Here is a 23,737-nt window from a genome sequence, read left to right on the forward strand (position 1 = left end):
TCACTTGACACCTCAGCATCCACCTGACACGTCAACCGGGTAACCTGGAAGCAACCGGTCACAGGGGTCGATTCGTTCAATTATGTGGTTGGTCGAGGATCGGGTTGAGATTTCTGGATGATAAAGGTGCGATATGTCCCACTTTAAAATGTTCAGGGGTCGGAAAGGGTATTTACCCAAAAATTTATAAATTAAATGCATTAATCGTCAGATCGTTATTTGTACCATGCAGGATGAACAATACATATATCCTGTAGCGTTCTATAATTAATTGCACATGTTGGCATCGTGTTCTATACTGGCTTCTTATGTTAGAATAGTCTACTGCAAGTGTTAGACTACCTCTAGAATGTTTTAATACATTCCAACCCATGGATTCCAACCGTGCAAATAAGTGATGGGGCTAATTGTCGGATAATTGTCTTTAGTTATATTGTTTAGCAACGTAGACATCTTGGTTTTGCCCATTACTGGAGCTGATTTTATTTTGCTATATGATTTTGGATATGTAGTGACTTTCGTCAAGATTTATTTTGGTTTTTGAATGTCGTTTTCGGATTACATTTCTACGGATGATGTTCCCTTGTCTATTTTGAACAATTATATGACTAATGACTTCAAATATCTATGGTTAGTTCAAATTTGGGTCATAATTTTCATAGACACCGATGAATCACTACATTAAATTTCATACAAAATTTTTGCATTGAATAGGGGATTGTATACTCAACGATGCTTCTTACCGCCACCCTTTTTCCCTGATTTCCCTTTACCTCCTTTCTTGGTCCATTTACTAGACATTCCAGTGTCATGATCTCTTGATGTTGATGGTGCTGAATTTAATAAATGCCTCACATCCAGTATGCCGTTTCTAAAATGACCTTCACTTGATCTCAAACCCCTGTCCTCGGCCTTGTGCTTACCCGCCGATTTCTTACTGCTACCACTATGCTTTCCACCAAATTGTCCAAGAATCAAACGCTGCAAAACGTGGTACAGATAAGAATAACAGACTAATAGAGTTACCATGCAAGTCAGTCGAAAAGAAGACAATAAAAATAAGAAGGCAGGGGGAGGGGGTTGAAGGGGGAGTTTCTTCCTAACTTATTTTTTGGTTTTTTCCCCTCAAAGTAATACAGTGATACACATCTCAGTTCATCCCATGCATAAATACATATTTCAAATGTTGACCCCTGAACTTTGAAGAATCCGCCAAAACATTTAAATCCTTTTCGCAAATGCTTTGCAAGCGTGGTTTCTTACATTAAAAGAAGATTTGAAACTAGCATTTGTCACAAAAAGTGTCATCTATGTTATTTTAGCAAATTTATATGCTAAATAGGACAATTCCGTAGATATAACTAATGTCGTTTATAATGAGGATAGACAATTTAAATTTTCAAATGAATGTGGGCAAATATAAATTATTTATTACAAAAGAAAAATTTGAAAATAGAAAAGAAGTTAGGAGACATAGTTTATTTTTGCCTAATCAAAATGTTTGTAAACATAAATTACCTCTTGAAGCATTTTCTGTTCTCTCTCCTTTTGTTTCTTCAGTATTGGACGTGCCACACTTAGAGGTAATCTCTGTTTCTTGGGGGGCTAAATAAAGGAAAACAGAAATCCATTAAAGCTTGCATCTTGATTCTTGAGCATGCTGCTGATAATACCATTTGCAATGGTACATGATGTTAAAAAATAGCATCAACAGGTAGTCCTCACCTTCCCACCAAGAGAGACGACCTTTTGATTCTCAATCTTTTTACGTTCTTTCCATGTCATATGTGAGTAGCCTAATAAAAAATTGTTAATCATTAGTTATTATAACAAACAAATTCACTACAATAATAGATAGACATGGTGGAAGGTGAATAAAACCAGTAAAACTGATAATGATAATCGTATATAGTTTAGCTCACATCTCCAATATATAGAAACATTGTAAAACTCACTAGAACATGACTAAGGGCCAGAAAGGAACTTGGACAGTAACAAACTTGCCTACATCGAATCATGGTGGGAGGTTACATGGGTTATAAGCAAGAAGGGAATAATTAACTAGACAGGCAGGAGATTGGTTAGACCTATCTTGTTTTTCTCTTCCTACTTTCTTTTAAAGATGAAATTGGTTAGAATTCGGAAGAAAGTAGACACTCCTTAACTTCTTCGACTATGTGTTTCCTTCATCTACCTATACTCTTTTCAAATTTTCCAGAAATTGAGATTGTTAAAAAGTCTGCTTTCTAAGAAGAGATAAAAGGAGGATAAGAGGCACCTTAAAACGTTTATTCCTAGACCAATGGAATGATAATTCTAAAGATAATCTCACCAAATCCATGAACTGCCAAAGAAAGTGAAAAGTGAATTGTGTTTGAAACAAAAGACTCTAAACACAACTATGGCGCACTAAGTTGCCAGATCATGTTATTATGCCCTATCACAACTATCTACCCAAATAAATTGGCATAAACTATAAAATTCTACTTAGAGCATTTGTTTGCCAAGTATGTATACTAAGGATTAAACTGCATCAGGGGAGAGCAAAGAAATCCGACCTATTTACAAATAATAAATAGTAAAAACAGCCTGACATCGAAGTATATTATAACTGTTGGTAATATTCTTTCTCTCGTCTTATTGTTATTCTTTTTTTATCCAAAAAAAAAAAACACTAAGGAAAAGATCAAAACACATCAACAAGAGAAATTAGATTACCAAAAGGTAAAGATAGGAGACAACAGCCAGGAAAAGGGAAAGCTTCAAATGAAAAAAGAATAAGGGACATACTAAAATTTTCAACTTCTTTCATAATTTTCTTTATGTCCATCTCTTGATCCTGCATATCATTATGTTCACTTGGAGGCCCATGTCTCCCCCCTACCTTCTTATTCTTGTTCATCTTTCCCATCACTGCTTCAGAAATTGAAAGACAAAAATTGATTAGAAAAGTCACAAACAACTGAAAACTTTGAAACATAAATATATTCTAATGTAAATCTTAAAAAATAAAAATACAACATCAACCAAAGCCTCATAATCATAGTTATTAGAACCAAACCGGTAATCGACAGGGTCATACGACCGAGTCATTGGTTCAACTGGTGAGTCACTAGTTCACCTGGTAGACTCTATTACAATTAAATATAAATATGAAATTATAAACGATAAACTTAAAATTAAAAATTCAAGAACATGCCTTCACAAACACAATAATAATCAAGTATCAACTCTTAGACATAACTAATGAAGCAAATACAGATAATAAACTAGACACTAATACAAAATAATTTTTCAATTTAAATGAACAAGAGCGCAAAACATAACACAATCAGTAAATTAATGATTAACAAACTAATCAAAAACATAAATTCAACTAATTTATAAATCAATCCATCAAATACCATTATACCAATAGTCCAATACTGCCTATGTAATAGTCAATACTCAATATTAAATCAACTCTTATTATTACAATTAAAGATTAAGACTAAGACTAAGAGTCTCTGTACAGAAACTATCTATTCTTACAGCAACAAATTCAACTCAGTGATAATTTTCAACAACAAAAAGATGATTTACAGCAACAAATTCAACTCAACAGTAACCATAAATTTAGCCCAATGCAACAACAAATTCAACTCAATACAACAATAAATCTAACTCAATACAGCAACAAAAGATGGTTCAGTCATGATTTACAGCAACAAAATTGACAGGGACAAGGTAAAAGGGAAAATTGAAAAAGAGAGAAGAGGGGAATGCAGGGACTCACCAGCCACGATGGTCGACGGCGACTCAGCGACGAAAGCGGCGAGAAGGAAGTGACGGAGAGGCCCCGGAGCAAGAACACGACGACGAGGAGGCGAGGGAAGGCGGAAAGACACAAACCACGAGGAGACACCGGCCACTGTGAGTAGACGACTACTGGAAGGCGTGAAGAGGGCCGGAGAAATTCGCGTTACTGGGATTTCAGTTAGGAATTAGGTTTGTCTTTCAGTACTTTTTTTTTTGGACAGAGCCGAACGGGTCATGGGTTTCTCTTTTAGTATGTTTCAGTCTTTTCCTCGGTTTTCCCCCTCATATCCAAAATGAGTTCGATTTCTTTTACTTCCAAAAAAAGGGCCCATTATTTTTTTCAAAGAAATGATATTTTTATTCTTAAAATTTAGTTCAACAACTGAATTATTTGCCATTCTTTATGGAATACTCGAAACTTTTTTTTTCGTTTTTAAATGAAAAAAAAATTAGGAATCAAATTTTGGTCTAATTTTTTTAATGTACCTTTTAAATAATTATCTAAATATTCTTACAAAAATATAGATTTCATCCTAATAGTTGTCAGTTTTGATGTCCTGAATAAAATATTTTAGAATTTAGTTAATTTGTGGTCCAAAGACATTTGTTAAAATTACAAATTGAGAAGACTTTTATTTAAAATACAAAATTAAATTTTCAATAAATTTGTTTTATATTTGAGTTAAACCCCAAAATAGTTTTTGAGATTGGCGTCGTGCACTAAAATTGTTCCTGTAATTTCAATTACATCTTTGAGATTGACAAAAATGCATCACGTTAGTCTCTGACCCATCTTTCATTAACAGCGTGATGGCATGGCTTGATGACGTGGCATGTTAGTGACACGTGTCATTCCATGATTTGGACACGTGTAATGGTATGATGTAACACCCTACCATACAGAGTCTTATGCTTAAGTCATAATTCAGAGATGGCAAGGTATTACGACCTCTAAAATAAAAAAAAATTTAGTACGTATAGTAGTTTGAATGATTGATTATAACTAGGAGCCTTTGTAGAAAAAGGGGTAAACAAAAATCGCAACTCAAAAGCGCAACACTCCGATCGATAACGTAACGAACAAGGATAAACCAACGCGAGATTATATATATACAAAGGAGTGTCAAAAATAGGAATATCAAGACTCGAAATCCGGCTGCGAAGATAACCGGTCCGAGCATAGCAATATATACATATGATAAAATAAGGAAAATCCCAAAGGAAACCCAAAGGGACACAAATACAAAAATCTATTCTCCAAAATCTCCCATAAGAGGAGTCATCACAGTTTGTATTACTTAATCGAGATAAAAGTATCTAAGCAAAACAGATAAACCAAAACAGAGTCCCGAGAACAAAGGATCTTCGCAAATCTAAAAGTCTCCAGCATGCCTCAGCGGGAAACCTCACGTCCTACATCTGAAAACCACAAAATCCGCATGGGTGAGAACCAGAGGTCCCCAGCATGGTAACAGCTTCCACATATATAATACATAACAATAGAGGAAAGCCAAAGGCAATCATAGAACTTCCTCCAGATAATTCAAAAGCTTATAAACAAGCTAAACCATAAAGGGCATCTGACTAAAGATTCTTCAGTCTAACTAATACTTCCCTTTCCAATTCCTTCACACCTCGCAACCACCAGTAGGAGTATAATGTAGCAAACACAATTATATCAAACAAGGAATATACAGATAGGAATAAATGAGTCATTTAGACAATTAGCAAGTAATATGCAGTCAAATAGGCAATCTCAAACAATTCATATAGTATGCATATGATGAATGCCTGTCCCTAGTGGCTGATGATATCATCTGTCGGTTATAGAGCCAACCCGACAAGTCCTGGTAGCTAACCATTGGACTGTCCCTCTGTCGTGTCTCCCCAACTCGAGTTATACTCAATATAAACTTGATCATAATCATGATCCATATCCATCACCCTCACTGGTGAATATTTATGGGGGTGAGCTCATCCGGGGCTTTCACAGTGCCCGGCCACCCTGACGACATAGGGTCAAAAGAGCTTCAAGTCTCAACCTGGAGCACGTGGTGGCTAGCCATTGCTTTCTCCCAGGGAAACTCTCATCTCCGATAATGGAAGTGCAACATTCACAATTCATTCAACAGCATATATATGCTTTTATTCTTAGCCATAATCATGGCTCCGCCGTAACACGGCAATAATCCAGCCATCCGACTCACGGTTAAATCCATAACCAGCCAACTGACTCACGGTTAAATCCATAACCAGTCATTTCATTAACAATTATGGCCCTTTGCCCCATGGCATAACAAGCACTTCCACCACCATACTCCGCATCTCACATTATCATCTTTGATCCTCAATGATCATTCATTTTTCACTTGCTTCACTCGCAAGTTACCACATTCCCTAGCTCATTTTCTAGTTGCTAGGCATACCATAATGATTTAAGACATAAGTTGTGAGATCGGAGGCTTAGAAGTATGAGATTTGGCTTTTAAAACTCAAAAATAACTTTGGGATGAAAACAGGGCCACGCGTACGCGTACTCCACGGGCACGCGTGGATGGCCACAAAACTCATCGACGCGTATGCGTCATGCACGCTAACGCGTGGATTGAAAATTAGCCAATCGATGCGCCCGCGTTAGCCACGCGTACGCGTGGGAGCTCTCGTGCCCCAGGCACAAGACTGGCACAGTTCTGGCACAACTCTCTGGAAAATGGCTGGGCATTGGGTGCAGCACATTCGGCGCGCCCGCGCACATCAAGCGCACGTGTGGATGGCATTTTCGAGAAGAACGGCGCGTACGCGCCAAGTGCGCCTACGCGTGGGGGATCATTCTGCTAAAAAATATCTAAGTTAAAAACTACAGAATTCACAGATTCAACCCCCAATCTTCCAACGGACATAACTTTCTCATTTTAAATCGTTTTTCACCCGTTCTCCAAACGGCATGGACATCCCGGATCCAATTTCATTTCTAAACAGATTTGGCACAAATCAGAGATCCGTAGTCCAAGTTATGTCCTGTCAAAGTATGCCCAAAACCTTGTTTTTCATACAAAACCACAAAGTGCCATTTTCAAAACAAGTCATTTTCAACTCTTTTCAAAACCAATTAAAACATGCCAATTTCATCCCTTTTCTTTGAAATCAATCAAAATATATCAAATTCAACATCAAGCCTCCTCAACTCACACATTGACACATTACCACAATTTACAAAATCACTATCCCATCATTTTAACTCACTTCACCCAAGTGGCTCAAACTCAAACACATTGACATATCACACACTCTTCCTCATGCCAATTTTCAACAACACCAATTCCAAGAAATCATCATTGTACACAATCAATATCGTACTCACCATCAACATGGTTCAACCCACAATTCAACCATAACCAATCATCAAGCATATATCACAACATGCATATTTCTCATACATCATACCATCAAGGCATCAATAATCATCATCACATATATGATCACATCATATATCTCAACCATTCAACAACACCAACAATTCAATGCCTATCTTAGGGCCTCTAGCCTAAGTATTTCCTACCACATTACATATTAGATACGAGAAACCAAAACCATACCTTAGCCGATTTTTCAAGCTCAATCGGAGCACTTCCCAACCACTTTTTCTCAAGCTCTGAAGGCCTCAATACCTACAAGAATAGATTTTTCACCACCAAATCCTTTTCAAGCTTTTCAATATCCCCAATCAAGCCCCAATATTCACATATACACAACCTAGGCCACAATCATCACACCCATACACAACATCTCAAAACCCAAACATCATAGAACCACAAATTACACTAGGGTTGAGAATCTTACCACACCCAAGGTCCAAGGAGACAAGATTAACCTTCTTCTTCAAGAGAGTTGGGTCCTATAACATCAAAGAGCCCAAAATCTCAATATTTTTGCTCATGAAACTTGAAAACAAGGCTGGAAATTCGAAGAGCAAAACGTGGCTTACCTCAAGATTGATTGTATGGGTTTTGTAGAGCTTTCCGCGGTGAACGCGTGGCCACAAACGGTGCGACAATCGGAGCTCTAGATCAAAAGTTATGGTGGTTTGAAGATCAACCAAGGGAGAGAACTTGAGAGAGTGTTCTTCCCTCTTGTGCCTCCAAATTTCAGCGTGTAAGAGTGTTATGTGAGGAGAGAGAGTGCTAAAAACTAGGGTTTTGGTTTAGTTATGTTGGGCCAAGGGCCCACTTTGGGTCCGGTTGGCCCGATTTGGCCCGTTCGGTCCAATCTTGGTCCGAATTCTATAAAATTGGTACTGAAATTTTCGTCTCAATCTCCTCTATCATATTAAGCCATAAAAATCACATTTTAGGCTTTCTAGAATAAATTCTCATTTATGGGTTAATTAGCCGTTAATTAACTGGGTTTTACATTCTACCCACCTTATTGGGAATTTTGCCCACAAAATTCAAATGCAATTACCTGAGAATAAGTGCGGATAATCCGTTCGCATCTCCGACTCAAGTTCCTAAGTGTGTTCCTCAACACCGCCTCGACTCCATGCCCCTTTGACTAATGAAATCTCTTTTCCACGCAACCGCTTGATACTAGTATCATCAATTCTGACCGGAGCCACTGGACGCGTCAAATCTTCTCTTAACTGAACCGATTCAGGTTCTAACACATGGCTAGCATCAGGAGTGTACTTCCGAAGCTGCGACACATGAAACACGTCGTGTAGGTTCGAAAGATGAGGTGGTAGAGCCATCCGATACGCCACCGGCCCAATCCTCTCCAGGATCTGAAATGGACCAATGTATCGAGGATTCAACTTCTTTGCTTTAATCGCACTACCTACTCCCGTGGTCGGAGTAACCTTAAGGAAAACATGGTCTCCTTCCTTAAATTCTAAGGGCTTCCGCCTCTGATCGGCGTAACTCTTTTGACGACTCTGCGCCGCAAGCATCCTATCTCGGATTTTCTTGACTTGTTCAGTAGTCTCTGCTATCATTTCCGGCCCCAACAAGCCTTTCTCTCCAGCTTCATACCAACATAGCGGAGATTGACATTTCCTCCCATACAAGGCCTCATACGGAGCCATTCCGATGCTCGCATGATAACTATTATTGTATGCAAACTCCACTAATGGCATATACCGATCCCAACTCGCCGGTTGGTCCAAAACACAAGCTCTCAACATATCCTCTAGTATTTGGATTGTCCTCTCGAATTGACCATCTGTTTGAGGATGGTAAGCCGTGCTCAAGCTTAATCGGGTTCCAAAAGCTTTCTGAAATGCACCCCAAAACCTTGAAGTGAAACGAGGATCTTTATCAGAGATTATAGTAGTAGGTACACCATGAAGTCTCACAATCTCCTTTATGTATAACCGTGCTAGCTCCTCAAGGGTGTAAGTCATACGAATGGGTAAAAAGTGAGCTGACTTCGTCAGTCGGTCCACAATCACCCAGATAGCATCAAAACCAGCCCTAGTCCTTGGCAATCCCGACACAAAGTCCATTGAAATACTTTCCCACTTCCATTGTGGAATCTCTAAAGGTTGCAACATCCCGGAAGGTCTTTGATGTTCAATTTTTACCTTTTGACAAGTTAAGCACTTTGAAACATATTCCGCCACATCATTCTTCATACCCGGCCACCAGAACATCGCCTTTAAATCATGGTACATCTTAGTACTTCCCGGGTGAATGGATAATCCGCTTTTGTGTGCCTCCTTTAAAATATCTTGCCTCAAAGTGCCAACATCTGGCACAATGATCCTACCCTTGAATCTCCATAACCCATCTTTTTCTTACGACACTCTCCACTGTTTCCCTTGCTCAACAGCCGGTAACACCTTCCATAATGCTTCATCATTTTGATGAGCCTTTAGGAGTTCGGACTTAAAGTCACTTGAGATTTCTAATCGGCTCAAACACAAAGTTCCAAATACTTCTCGAGCACCAATTTTCAAACTCTCGAACCTTTTGAGTAACTTCTCCTCTTGAAGCATCATCCAAGCTGCATATAATGACTTCCGACTTAACGCATCCGCCACTACGTTCGCCTTTCCTGGATGGTAATTCAACTCAAAGTCATAGTCCTTCAATAATTCCATCCACCTTCTCTGCCTCATATTAAGCTCTTTCTGATCAAAGAGGTACTTCAAGCTCTTATGATCAGAGAAAACTTGGAACTTAATCCCATAGAGATAATGCCTCCACACCTTCAAGGCAAACACAACCGCAGCGAGTTCCAAATCGTGCGTAGGGTAACTAATCTCGTGAGGTCTCAACTGTCGTGAGGCATATGCCACCACATTATGGTGCTGCATCAGCACGCACCCTAGACCCTTCAATGAGGCATCACTGTACACCTCAAATGGCTCGTTCGGCTCAGGTAACACTAACACAGGTGCAGTGGTCAACTTTTTCTTCAATGTATGAAAGCTCTCCTCGCATTCAGGAGTCCAAACAAACGGAGTGTCTTTGCGGGTTAACTTTGTCATTGGCAAAGCTATCTGTGAAAAGCCATTGATAAACCTTCGGTAATAGCCAGCTTAGCCCAGAAAACTTCTTATCTCCGTTACGGTCTTCCAATCCATCACAGCCTCCACCTTAGTTGGATCTACGGCTATTCCCTTCTTACTCACCACGTGACCCAAAAACTTCACCTCACTCTTCCAAAACTCGCACTTAGACAGTTTTGCATAGAGTTTCTTCTCCTTTAGAATCTGCAACACGGTCCTCAAGTGTTCCGCATGCTCTTCTTCAGTCTTGGAGTAAATCAGTATGTCATCAATGAAGACAACAACGAATTTATCCAGAAACTGACGGAAAACTCTATTCATATAATCCATAAACACTGCTGGAGCGTTTGTCAACCCAAAAGACATTACAGTGTACTCGTAATGACCATATCGAGTCTTGAAAGCGGTCTTAGGGATATCCTCGCCCCTCACCCTTATCTGGTGATAACTGGATTGCAAATCGATCTTGGAGAAAACTCTAGCTCCTTGCAACTGATCCATGAGATCATCAATCATCGGCAATGGGTACTTATTCTTTATTGTGACCTTGTTCAGCTGCCTGTAATCCACACAGAGCCGCATACTCCCATTTTTCTTCTTTACCAATAGCACTGGGGCACCTCACGGAGAGACACTTGGTCGGATAAAATTCTTACCCAACAAATCCTCTAACTGAGACTTTAGCTCGTTCATCTCTAACGGTGACATCCTATAAGGAGCGCTTGAGATTGGTCCCGCCCCGGGCACCAACTCAATAGCAAACTCAACCTCTCGGTTAGGTGGAAACTCATCAATGTCATCGGAAAACACTTCCGAAAACTCACACACTACCGGAATCTGTTCCAACCTTTGATCATCACCCGAAACACCCACGGTTAACAACAGGATACCCTGACATTCGATTCCAGAACAGTTCACCATCATCAAATTCAAGTAATAATTATTCACCACGACCGGCCCTTCTGTATCTTCTGGCATAAAGTACACTGACTTTGTAGAACAATCAAGCAGGACATGGTTCTTAGATAACCAGTCCAATCCCAAGATAAGATCAAGACCGATTATCGGTAAGCAGATTAAATTATGAATAAAATCACGCTGCTTGAATCTAAAGGAAACTTTCGGGCATCCTAGCCTAGTTACCATGGCTTCATGGGTAGCATTATATACTTTTAGGTCATAACCTAAGGTTATGATCTTTAATCCTAACTCATGGGCTTTCTCAAATGCAATGAATGAATGCGATGCTCCCGAATCAAATAAAGCATTTAAAGTTTGACCAGCCATTTCACAGTTACCTCGGATGAGTGTCTTGGATCCCACGACACCTATAGCTGAGGTGGTGAACATCCGATCAGTCTGTTGTGCTTTCCCAGCACCTTGTTTCTGCTTCTCTGGACAGTTTGGGACCTTATGTCCCGCCTTACTACAGTAATAGCACAAACCCCATCCGGCCATACACGGGGCTCCCGGATGGTGACTTCCACACCTAGCACAAGCTTGCTCATTCTGTGGTTGCTTCCCAAACCTTTTCCCTTGGGAGTTGTTGTTGTTGGGCCTCCTGAAAGAACTTCCCCACTTGAAAGGCGGACCTCTAGGTGCAAAGTTCTTCCCTCGGTTCTATGGGAATGGTCCCTTGTGATTTCCTCTCTCAGCAGCTGCCTTCTTCACACACTCTTCAACAATCCTACACTTGTTTACCATCACAGAGAAAGTTCTGACCTCTATTGGTCCCTGAGCTCTATTTCTGTTGTTGCCATGATTGTTTATCCGTTGCCCAAGAGCTTCAGCAGTGGCTTGCATCGCAGCCGCCATGTTTTCCAACGTAGTCATAAGGTTCACCGGGTCATTAGGGTTATTCTCCGGCGCACGAACATTAGTACGGCCTCTACCACGGCCTCTACCACGGCCTCTACCGCGTCCACGAGGCACCATCTGGTTCCTATACACACCAAACAATCGATATTAAGTTGATCAGTCTCAATATCGGAAGTTTAGTGCTTCAAGTCCCAAATGCATGCTCATGAACGTTTATGCCAATTATATCAAGCAGATATATACTAATAGCACATAACACACATACAGAGAATGCACAGAAGCATAGTCAGTCCATCCCTCAGGCTCTACAGGAATGAATTGCTCTGATACCAAAATGTAACACCCTACCATACAGAGTCTTATGCTTAAGTCATAATTTAGAGATGGCAAGGTATTACGACCTCTAAAATAAAAAAAAATTAGTACGTATAGTAGTATGAATGATTGATTATAACTAGGAGCCTTTGTAGAAAAAGGGGTAAACAAAAATCGCAACTCAAAAGCGCAACACTCCGATCGATAACGTAACGAACAAGGATAAACCAACGCGAGATTATATATATACAAAGGAGTGTCAAAAATAGGAATATCAAGACTCGAAATCCAGCTGCGAAGATAACCGGTCCGAGCATAGCAATATATACATATGATAAAATAAGGAAAACCCCAAAGGAAATCCAAAGGGACACAAATACAAAAATCTATTCTCCAAAATCTCCCATAAGAGGAGTCATCACAGTTTGTATTATTTAATGGAGATAAAAGTATCTAAGCAAAACAGATAAACCAAAACAGAGCATGCCTCAGCGGAAAACCTCACGTCCTGCATCTGAAAACCACAAAATCTGCATGGGTGAGAACCAGAGGTCCCCAGCATGGTAACAGCTTCCACATATATAATACATAACAATAGAGGAAAGCCAAAGGCAATCCTAGAACTTCCTCCAGATAATTCAAAAGCTTATAAACAAGCTAAACCATAAAGGGCATCTGACTAAAGATTCTTCAGTCTAACTAATACTTCCCTTTCCAATTCCTTCACACCTCCCAACCACCAGTAGGAGTATAATGTAGCAAACACAGTTATATCAAACAAGGAATATACAGATAGGAAAAAATGAGTCATTTAGACAATTAGCAAGTAATATGCAGTCAAATAGGCAATCTCAAACAATTCATATAGTATGCATATAATGAATGCCTGTCCCGAGTGGCTGATGATATCATCTGTCGGTTATAGAGCCAACCCGACAAGTCCTGGTAGCTAACCATTGGACTGTCCCTCTGTCGTGTCTCCCCAACTCGAGTTATACTCAATATAAACTTGATCATAATCATGATCCACATCCATCACCCTCACTGGTGAATATTTATGGGGGTGAGCTCATCCGGGGCTTTCACAGTGCCCGGCCACCCTGACGACATAGGGTCAAAAGAGCTTCAAGTCTCAACCTGGAGCACGTGGTGGCTAGCCACTGCTTTCTCCCAGGGAAACTCTCATATCCGATAATGGAAGTGCAACATTCACAATTCATTCAACAACATATATATGCTTTTATTCTTAGCCATAATCATGGCTCCGCCGTAACATGGCAATAATCCAGCCATCCAGCTCACGGTTAAATCCATAACCAGCCAACTGACTCACGGTTAAATCCATAACCAGTCATTTCATTAACAATTACGGCCCTTTGCCCCATGGCATAACAAGCACTTCCACCACCATACTCCGCATCTCACATTATCATCTTTGATACTCATTGATCATTCATTTTTCACTTGCTTCACTCGCAAGTTACCACATTTCCTAGCTCCTTTTCTTGTTGCTAGGCATACCATAATGATTTAAGACATAAGTGGTGAGATCGGAGGCTTAGAAGTATGAGATTTGGCTTTTAAAACTCAAAAATTAATTTTGGGATGAAAACAGGGCCACGCGTACGCACACTCCACGTGCACGCGTGGATGGCCACAAAACTCATCGACGCATATGCGTCATCCACGCTAACGCGTGGATTGAAAATTAGCCAATCGATGCGCATGCGTCAGCCACGCGTACGCGTGGGAGCTCTCGTGCCCCAGGCACAAGACTGGCACAGTTCTGGCACAACTCTCTGGAAAATGGCTGGGCATTGGGTGCAGCACATTCGGCGCGCCCGCGCACATCACGCGCACGCGTGGATGGCATTTTCGAGAAGAACGGCGCGTACGCGCCAAGTGCGCCTACGCGTGGGGGATCATTCTGCTAAAAATTTTCTAAGTTAAAAACTACATAATTCACAGATTCAACCCCCAATCTTCCAACGGACATAACTTTCTCATTTTAAATCGTTTTTCACCCGTTCTTCAAACGGCATGGACATCCCAGATCCAATTTCATTTCTAAATAAATTCGGCATAAAACAGAGATCTGTAGTCCAAGTTATGTCCTGTCAAAGTATGCCCAAAAACCATGTTTTTCATACAAAACCAAAAATGCCATTTTCAAAACAAGCCATTTTCAACTCTTTTAAAAACCAATCAAAACATGCCAATTTCATCCCTTTTCTTTGAAATCAATCAAAATATATCAAATTCAACATCAAGCCTCCTCAACTCACACATTGACACATTACCACAATTTACAAAATCACTATCCCATCATTTTAACCCACTTCACCCAAGTGGCTCAAACTCAAACACATTGACATATCACACACTCTTCCTCATGCCAATTTTTAACAACACCAATTCCAAGAAATCATCATTGTACACAATCAATATCGTACTCACCATCAACATGGTTCAACCCACAATTCAACCATAACCAATCATCAAGCATATATCACAACATGCATATTTCTCATGCATCATACCATCAAGGCATCAATAATCATCATCACATATATGACCACATCATATATCTCAACCATTCAACAACACCAACAATTCAATGCCTATCTTAGGGCCTCTAGCCTAAGTATTTCCTACCACATTACATATTAGCTACGAGAAACCGAAACCATACCTTAGCCGATTTCCCAAGCTCAACCGGAGCACTTCCAAACCACTTTTCCTCAAGCTCTCAAGGCCTCAATACCTCCAAGAACAGATTTTTCACCACCAAACCCTTTTCAAGCTTTTCAATATCCCCAATCAAGCCCCAATATTCACATATACACAACCTAGGCCACAATCATCACACCCATACACAATATCTCAAAATCCAAACATCATAGAACCACAAATTACACTAGGGTTGAGAATCTTACCACACCCAAGGTCCAAGGAGACAAGATTAACCTTCTCCTTCAAGAGAGTTGGGTCCTATAACATCAAAGAGCCCAAAATCTCAACATTTTTGCTCATGGAACTCGAAAATAAGGCTGGAAATTTGAAGAGCAAAACGTGGCTTACCTCAAGATTGATTATATGAGTTTTGTAGAGCTCTCCACAGTGAACGCGTGGCCGCAAACGGTGCAGCAATCGGAGCTCTAGATCAAAAGTTATGGTGGTTTGAAGATCAACCAAGGGAGAGAACTTGAGAGAGTGTTCTTCCCTCTTGTGCCTCCAAATTTCAGCGTGTAAGAGTGTTATGTGAGGAGAGAGAGTGCTGAAAACTAGGATTTTGGTTTAGTTATGTTGGGCCAAGGGCCCACTTTGGGTCCGGTTGGTCCGGTTTGGCCTGTTCGGTCCAATCTTGGTCCGAATTCTATAAAATTGGTACCGAAATTCTCGTCTCAATCTCCTCTATCATATTAAGCCATAAAAATCACATTTTAGACTTTCTAGAATAAATTCTTATTTATGGGTTAATTAGCCGTTAATTAACCGGGTTTTACATATGATGATGTGTTGACCAATGACAAATGGCATGCTGATGTGGATGGTTATGACACGTGTCACAATGCCATTTGGCCACGTGTCGCAACAGTATTCGTCCACGTGTCATCCATTATGTCATCATTGTAGATGCTCCAAATTAGTCACTCACTTTGGGTTAAGTGACTTATTTTAGTCCCTGAAATTGAATGTCATGCACCAAACTAGTCCCTTCACCAGTTTTTTATCATTTTTTTAAATTTAGAATTTTCAATATTTTAGATGCATTCATTTTAATTCTATTTTTTCACATATCGTTTAAATACAAGTGTTTTTATAAAAAATTTTAAAATTTTAGTTTTAATTATATAATTTTTTTCTATAATAATTTAACATTGGTAAATTTTGTAATATATAAGTATGTTATTATAAAAAAAAGAATTATATGTATTTTTAACAAGAAATCAAGAACTAAAATACATATTTTTTTGTTCATATGAAATATACGTTTTTATTGTGTGTAAATGGACTAGATCGAAGGCACTTCAAGCACCCTCACTACCATCTCCGACCTCTTCAGTCTAGACGAAAAAGGTTGAAGATGGTAGTAGAGGTACTTGAAATATCTTCACGTCAACTCCAAGACAGCGGTTCAATGTATCCGCAATAGAAAAAATATTTTATAAAAGCACTTGTATTTAAATAACATGTAAAAAAATAGGATTGAAATTAATGGATTAAAAAATATTGATAATTTTGAATCTATAGAAAAAAAAAGGGAGAAAAAACTAGTAAAGGGACTAGTTTGGTGCACGACATTCAATTTTAGAGACTAAAATGAGTCACTTAATGCAAAGTGAGGGACTAATGCATCTACAATCATGACATAATGGATGACACGTGGACGAATATTGTTGTGACACGTAGCGCAAACAAACACGAGGACAAATAGCATTGTGACACGTGACGCAACCATCAACAGCAGCATGTCACGTGTCACTGGTCAATAGATCATTATACTATTACACGTAGCCAAATCATGGAGTGACATGCATCACTAACATGCCACATCATCAAGTCATGTCATCACGCCGTTAATAGAAAATGGGTCGGAGACTAATGTAGTACATTTTTATCCATCTCAAAAACGTAATTAGTGCAATTAAAATATCAGGAATGATTTTAGTGTACGATGCCAATATCAGCCTCTCAGAAACCATTTTAAGATTTAACTCTTTTATATTTATTAAAAGGTTCGAAAATTTCCATTAATAATAATCTTACAATTGTATCTATTTTTGGATAATTATTCACACGATAAATATAAAAGATAATTATTTTTTTATTTAGTATCATGTATTTAGCTATACTTATAAAATTATTTTTAACTGAAGGTATATTAAAGTTATTTTCTTAATTATTTGAAAAGAGTCGCAAATAATAGTTTTGGTTTCTTAAATCTACCTCATCATATCTCCTTCTTCCTCATAGTCATTAGCACCATTTTGGCATTTTCGTCTAATTTTAATTTTCGAGAATGTATTATTATTTGAAATTAAGCAGGGGTTACTACACCTTGTCCCTTGAGGCTAACGAAATGTCAGTTAAGATGTTGCACTTAATTATGCCATCTAATTAGCGATAAGAAACTAAGTTTAGTGGGCTCACTACACACATACAATGATACAAAACAAACAATATAGCAATTCAAAATCATGCATGCACCGCGTGTCATATATAGGCAATTTTAATTATTTCCAACCCACTTTTTGGATCAAAGTCTCAACCACAAAGCTTATTAAGTGGGCGATGAATCGCTTATTATAAAATATTTTAATTTATAATAATCCAATTAAAAAAAATGGACTAACTACTTATGTCGTCAAAAATAGATATATAGAATAAGAATTTAATTTTAATGCATTGTTAGTAAAGTAATTTTATAAGTACATTTAACCACATAACACTACATTATTAAAAATAATTATTATTTTTATTGGTCACATAAATTATCATTCAAAAAAACAGATGTAATTATATGACTGTAAAATATTTTACACTTAACTTACAGAATAAATCAACAAAATAATATTCATTAAGAATATAATATCCTAATTAATTTTGATCCCTAACTTTATATTTCCCTGCCATTTTCCCTTAGTTATATGATAATTTCACTTTTTTTTTATATAGGACAATTTTGTAGACAATTGACATCTTTTAATTTAGAAGTCACATATTGGTTTAATTTCGTTCTTAAGAAGTATTCTTTAAGTAACAAAAAGTTTCGAGTTCACATAAAAATATTTATTATTATAATTAAGATTGTACATATATAGAAACATACATATATAATAATTTCATACAAAATCTCCGTTTTGATTGGCGTTGACCATCTTTCCCTTGGCAGTAGTAAAGACAATGTCAAGATTGTATAGCACTGGAACCATAGTGATGGTGCACAGGAACACCAGCACAGGACCAAATATCCACAGCAAAAGAGGTAGTGCACCGTAGAAAATCCTGTTCCCAACCGTGTTCAACATAAACCCTCTCTCCAATATCTCACTTATGTATTCTGGAGTCACAAGAGACATTGGATCCTGAGGAATGTTGATTAGGATGTTTACTTGGTTTATGAACCTTATGGACAGGGAGTGGCAAAAGAATGAGAAGAGGAAGAGGGTCAGCAGCGTCACGTATTTCAAAGCTACCATAAACTCGCCGTGTGCGCCGTACACCGCGTCGTTCAGCGGCTTTTTGACGCTGTAGGTGCTGCTTATCACGGCCGCTAGGCCGGAGCAGAGGAGAATGGAGGTTGTTGCCATTAGGGTCGAACCCATTATTGTGTTCCGAAGTGATTGTACGGCCAATATGTTTTTCTTGTCATTGTCCTACACAATTAAATTAAATAAGTAAAATTAAATGATTTAATATATTTGACTAAATTATTATTTAACTATTTTTAATTATTAATTTCGTATAAAAATAACTTGCATATATTATCAATGTAATAAAATTTTACACAAATAATTAAAGGGAAAATGACACTCCCCTCTCTTGAGAGATACTAAAATGACACTTTCCTCCCTTTTATTTGTAACATGTACAGTTTAATCCATTTAGTTAAAAATGTTAACAGAATATTTCATTTAAAAAAATTAAATATTTTATTCAATAAAATTAATATTCTAATTTACCATACTATCTCTTTATATTTATTTACTAACTAAACTCGACTTGTTTTTAAAATTTGATAAAGTTGTTAATAAATTTCAATAGTTTTATGAAACAAATTATTTATCAATATTAATTGTTATACATATTAGCAGTGGTAAGATTTTTTATTTAATGTTAAAATAATAGTAAAATATAAAAATAATTATTAACGAAAATTTTAGTAAAATCACAATTTAATAATTAAAAAATTATTGAAGGGTATATTAGAAAAAATAATTTAATTATTAATTTTTTAAAAATATTTTAGTAAAAATATAATTTAATCAATAAAAAAATAATTTATTAAAAGATATTTTAGTAAGCAAAATTTAATGACAAAAAAATAAAATTTTTTACTAAAGGATATTTTTGTAAAAATAATTTTGTTTTTCAAAAAAATAATGAATAAAGTTAACATTAGTTAACACAAAATTTAAAATGGATTAAAGAGGGGTTTTTTTAAAAGTTATAGGGGAGGAGAATGTATACTTTATAAATAGAGGGGAGGGGAGTGTCATTTTAACATCTTTCAGGAGAGGGGAATGACATTTTCTCATAATTAAAATAGTGAGAATAGATAATTAATCTCTATCAATAGTGTAGATATTTATCCATTCATAGTTGAAATAGCATTTGACATTTTGCATTATGTATATATATAGAGTTATGTTAAGTGTACATCAAAATCAGTTATCAGTATAAAATACATACTAGAATATAAATACATATTGAAAATAAATTAAACGACACATGTATTTATACACAAATACATTAGTGACTAATTTTAGTGGTTAATTTTAGTGTACAAATAGTATTTTTGATATATATAATGTAACGACTATGCTACGTATACATTAAAATTAATCACTAAAATCAATTACCAATATAAAATATATATTAAAATATAAATACATATTAAAAATAAATTGAATCACATATGTATTTATACATAAATATGTTAGTAACTGAATTTAGGACGAATAGCATTTTTTATAATGTAATTATGTTCTGTAAAATAAATAAAGATGTTAAAAATTGAAGGAATTGTTTTGTAGAATTGATTTTCAGTTGCCTTATTAGACATGATCAAATCTGCTTTCTATTTGCACAATGATGAAGCATGCACTTTTAATTTGCTCAAATTCATGGGCCACAAATTAAGACTATTGAAAGACAAACATGTAACATGCATGCATAATGGAATGAGACAGTAAATCACTACTACTAGTAGTGTGTATTTGCTTTACCGATACGAAAGAACCATAAATACTTGTACATTCTTAGAATAAGTGAATTATCAATTTTATTAATAAAAATTAAAATTAAAAATTTATTTATGAATTAATAAAATCAATTTGTATTCATAAAAAAAGCAAGCAAACTATCATTCTACTTATAAAATGTTTAAAATATTGACAAATTTACTCATAAATAAAATTAATATTTAAATATTTTATCACGTAGACGTTAATAAAACTAGTCTCGTTTAGTCATAAATAAATTTATTAGTATTCTAAATATTCATAGATAAAAAATGATAGTTTATTCATATATTTAATATATTTTAAAAATAAATATAATAATTATTCATTTTTAATTCCATTTAATTATTTTTAAAATGTGTATTAATTTTTCCCAAGAATATTTTTAGGAAAGATGAAAGAACACTTTTGATATTCTTTTAGGGATATGCCTGATTTTGTTGCATCAAATGCGATAAGATATAGTATGATGAGATGTTTGTTGTGTGTCAAATAATGCTGCAAAAGACAGATAAGTGCCCTCTTTTCTCTCTTCCTATCCTAGGACACTTTTTTATATTGGAAGATCTAGTATTATACCAATGACTAAGGTGAATTAATTAATTCTAGGGGACAATAAAAAAATGTTAGTCATAACGCACTAAAGAAAATGAGAATAATAATAATAATGAGGGAATGTGAATATAAACATAGATATATATGGTGAGGATAAAATTTTAGTGGATATCTGTTTCACTTCAAAAAGAAATTTAGATTGTAAATATTGTAAGCACTAGTTAGGAGCACAATAATTCAAAGATGTTTTTCTTTCCATCTTTGAAATGCATTGATGTTGCACATGCAAATTGATCAAACTATAATTAATTAGGTGTGGCTAGTAGAATATGAAATTGGATATTCTAAAATTAATGAACGAATTAATTTAAGGAATAAGAATTAAGTATAGGAAAGACCGAAGGAACATTCAATGTAACATCGCCTACTCTATTCTCACCTCTAATAATGACTCCATTGAATATTAATTATTAATAAAAAGGTAAAAATATGTTTAAGACACATATATATATTTTTTATCAAAAATATTTGATAATTAAAAAAATTAATCAAAAATAATAAAAAAAATTCTAACTATCTTTTTTGTCTTTCTAATATTACCAAATTTTTATAAGTATAATATGATTATTTCTCTTACCTCCATTATTTTCTTTTTATTTCACCGGACATAATGGTTAAAATTCCAAGACCAGTTTATAGCTAATATAAGTGGTGAAAAAGAAAGAATATAATGATGCTATACTTTACAAGGGTTGGCACATGTAATTTGCTAGTATTATAAATTGTTATTCAACTAGTTCTGATTGATCCAGACAAATAAACTTTGTTTCATGTTCATTTATGGAGTAAATAACAGATTTTTGTTCTTGACAAAAGAGAAAATTAAATTATCTTAAAAAGAAAAGAAACAATATCATCATACTGTCAAAGATTAACCTGTTTAACAAAGACTTGCCACTTAACCAGAAATTTTGCTAGATGAAGCTTTTAAAAAAAAAAAATTAAATGGGTGAGTTATTTTCATGCCATTTCTTTCATTTAAATGATCATTTTATTAGAAAAAGAGTTTTTAAGAGGCCAAAATGATAGTCAATAAATTATAACTCAAATGGTATAGTCTCTCCATACTCACCTAAGAGGTCACGAATTCGAATACGACAGAAAAGTAAAAATTTTTAAAATAAAAAAAATACAAATAACTTGAAAGCTTTGGAGCAGTGACCATTGGCACTCTCCCTCAGCACGAAAAATAAGATTAATCATGACAAAATAAATAGTCCATAAATGTATAAGACATACATTCATATATAGTCCTTCAAAGATGAAGAAAATTTGAGAGAATATTAATGTATAAAATGAAGAAAAAAAGATTACCTTCAACATGGTATTAACCCAATTCCTACGGGCACTAGAGTTGATGCCAATGATGGTGGTGTGAGGGTGAGTCCTAACCTTGTGCCACAGCCACATATGGTAGCCAATGCTCACTATCAACGCCAATGGCACCAATATCACATCCAAATAGCACTTTCTCCATTCCATTTTTCTCTTTATTACAGCTTAGCTTGCGTTCTCTCTTTCTCAACAACAATTTCAGTTTCAATAAAATTGATGTATGTATGTATGTGACTCTTTATTATTCCTTATTGGCAACACCAAGAACGATATATATAATGCACTTTCTCCAGAGAATGCATGTGGACATCTTTTTCGACTGCGTGCTTCATGCTACCATCAACGGAAAATAAGTCACTATATAATTAATTTTAATTTAATAAAATAATACACTTATTGCTTTTTCACTAAATTACAAACCAATAACCATGGCCTAGTTTTCTATATGCCTTAGTGGCTTGCCTTTATTATTATTATTATTATTATTATTATTATTTGAATAATACTAAGACACTATTTTTTTAGTCAAAATTAACTAATTTTTTAAAAGTTATTTTATTTATGTTAACTTTTAGATCTTAAATCATATATTTTTAATTTTTTAAATTTAAATTCTAAATTTTCAAAAAATAAGAATTTTAGAATTAAAAAATACTAATATTAACTACCTAAAATTTAATTTCCTGTATTTATTATTATTATTATTATTATTATTATTATTATTATTATTATTATTATTATTATTATTATTATTATTATCCGTTCATACTTTTTGTTCCCCCTTATATTAGGGTGGTCATCACTATATAACTAACTATAAGGCACCGGACATACATATTTCGTCATTCTAAGAAATGACAATAATTTTTTGTTAGGTAGGTTTTAGGCAAAAGTCCATTATATATATATATGTATAGTATAGTATAGTATATAGTATAAGCTTCTATTTTTATCCCTCTCATGAACTTAAAATACTCTCTCTTCTTTCTTTTCCTTTTGTATGTGCTAGCTAGTGTAGCTTTTTGATACCTCATGTAAAGTTTAATATATATAGGAATGTATTTAGAAACAATAATTGACTATAAAGTTCAAATTGACTTGATTTGTCAATTAAAATGTATGTACTTAAAATATTTTAAAATTTATAAAAAATTTGATTTGATCCTCATGGAATAATAATAAGTGATTGTTTTCATGTATATAGAAGAAGTAGTGATTTAATTTGGTAATAATTGATGTTTAAACAAAACAAAACCTCTTCAAAACATAACTAATTTAAAATATAATAGTAAATTAATTAAAATTACTTTTTATTTAAATAATAATTTAATAGCTAGACAACAAGTTAAATATGATATATAGTTAATTCTAAAATCAATTC

General features: G+C 35.5%; 2 protein-coding genes across 2 annotated transcripts; both read right to left on the reverse strand.

Moving 5' to 3' along the window:
* Positions 1 to 365: 365 nt before the first annotated feature.
* On the reverse strand, positions 366 to 3,975 carry LOC130935937 (uncharacterized). The gene is made up of 5 exons (XM_057865870.1): positions 3,776 to 3,975; positions 2,791 to 2,913; positions 1,726 to 1,796; positions 1,519 to 1,605; positions 366 to 981 (listed from the first exon to the last, which is right to left on the reverse strand). Exons 2-5 carry the CDS (start codon positions 2,909 to 2,911, stop codon positions 727 to 729), a joined length of 534 nt encoding a protein of 177 aa, XP_057721853.1. The 5' UTR covers positions 2,912 to 2,913; positions 3,776 to 3,975; the 3' UTR covers positions 366 to 726.
* Positions 3,976 to 18,215: 14,240 nt separating this feature from the next.
* Positions 18,216 to 22,671, reverse strand: LOC130935714 (uncharacterized). Its single transcript, XM_057865588.1, has 2 exons — positions 22,336 to 22,671; positions 18,216 to 18,819 (listed from the first exon to the last, which is right to left on the reverse strand). The coding sequence occupies exons 1-2, from the start codon at positions 22,501 to 22,503 to the stop codon at positions 18,286 to 18,288; spliced, it is 702 nt and encodes a 233-aa protein (XP_057721571.1). The 5' UTR covers positions 22,504 to 22,671; the 3' UTR covers positions 18,216 to 18,285.
* Positions 22,672 to 23,737: the final 1,066 nt, after the last annotated feature.

This window comes from Arachis stenosperma, chromosome 6 (assembly GCF_014773155.1).
Source record: "Arachis stenosperma cultivar V10309 chromosome 6, arast.V10309.gnm1.PFL2, whole genome shotgun sequence".
Taxonomy (NCBI): Eukaryota; Viridiplantae; Streptophyta; class Magnoliopsida; order Fabales; family Fabaceae; genus Arachis; species Arachis stenosperma.

What these genes read in the sequence shown, in the direction of transcription:
- LOC130935937 (XM_057865870.1), bottom strand. Translation starts at nt 2,911, where the DNA reads ATGGGAAAGATGAACAAGAATAAGAAGGTAGGGGGGAGACATGGGCCT. An exon ending in TCGTCTCTCTTGGTGGGAAG is followed by an intron (nt 1,606 to 1,725) that starts GTGAGGACTACC and finishes TCCTTTATTTAG; the next exon opens with CCCCCCAAGAAACAGAGATT. An exon ending in AACAGAAAATGCTTCAAGAG is followed by an intron (nt 982 to 1,518) that starts GTAATTTATGTT and finishes CACGTTTTGCAG; the next exon opens with CGTTTGATTCTTGGACAATT.
- LOC130935714 (XM_057865588.1), bottom strand. Translation starts at nt 22,503, where the DNA reads ATGGAATGGAGAAAGTGCTATTTGGATGTGATATTGGTGCCATTGGCG. An exon ending in GGGTTAATACCATGTTGAAG is followed by an intron (nt 18,820 to 22,335) that starts GTAATCTTTTTT and finishes TTAATTGTGTAG; the next exon opens with GACAATGACAAGAAAAACAT.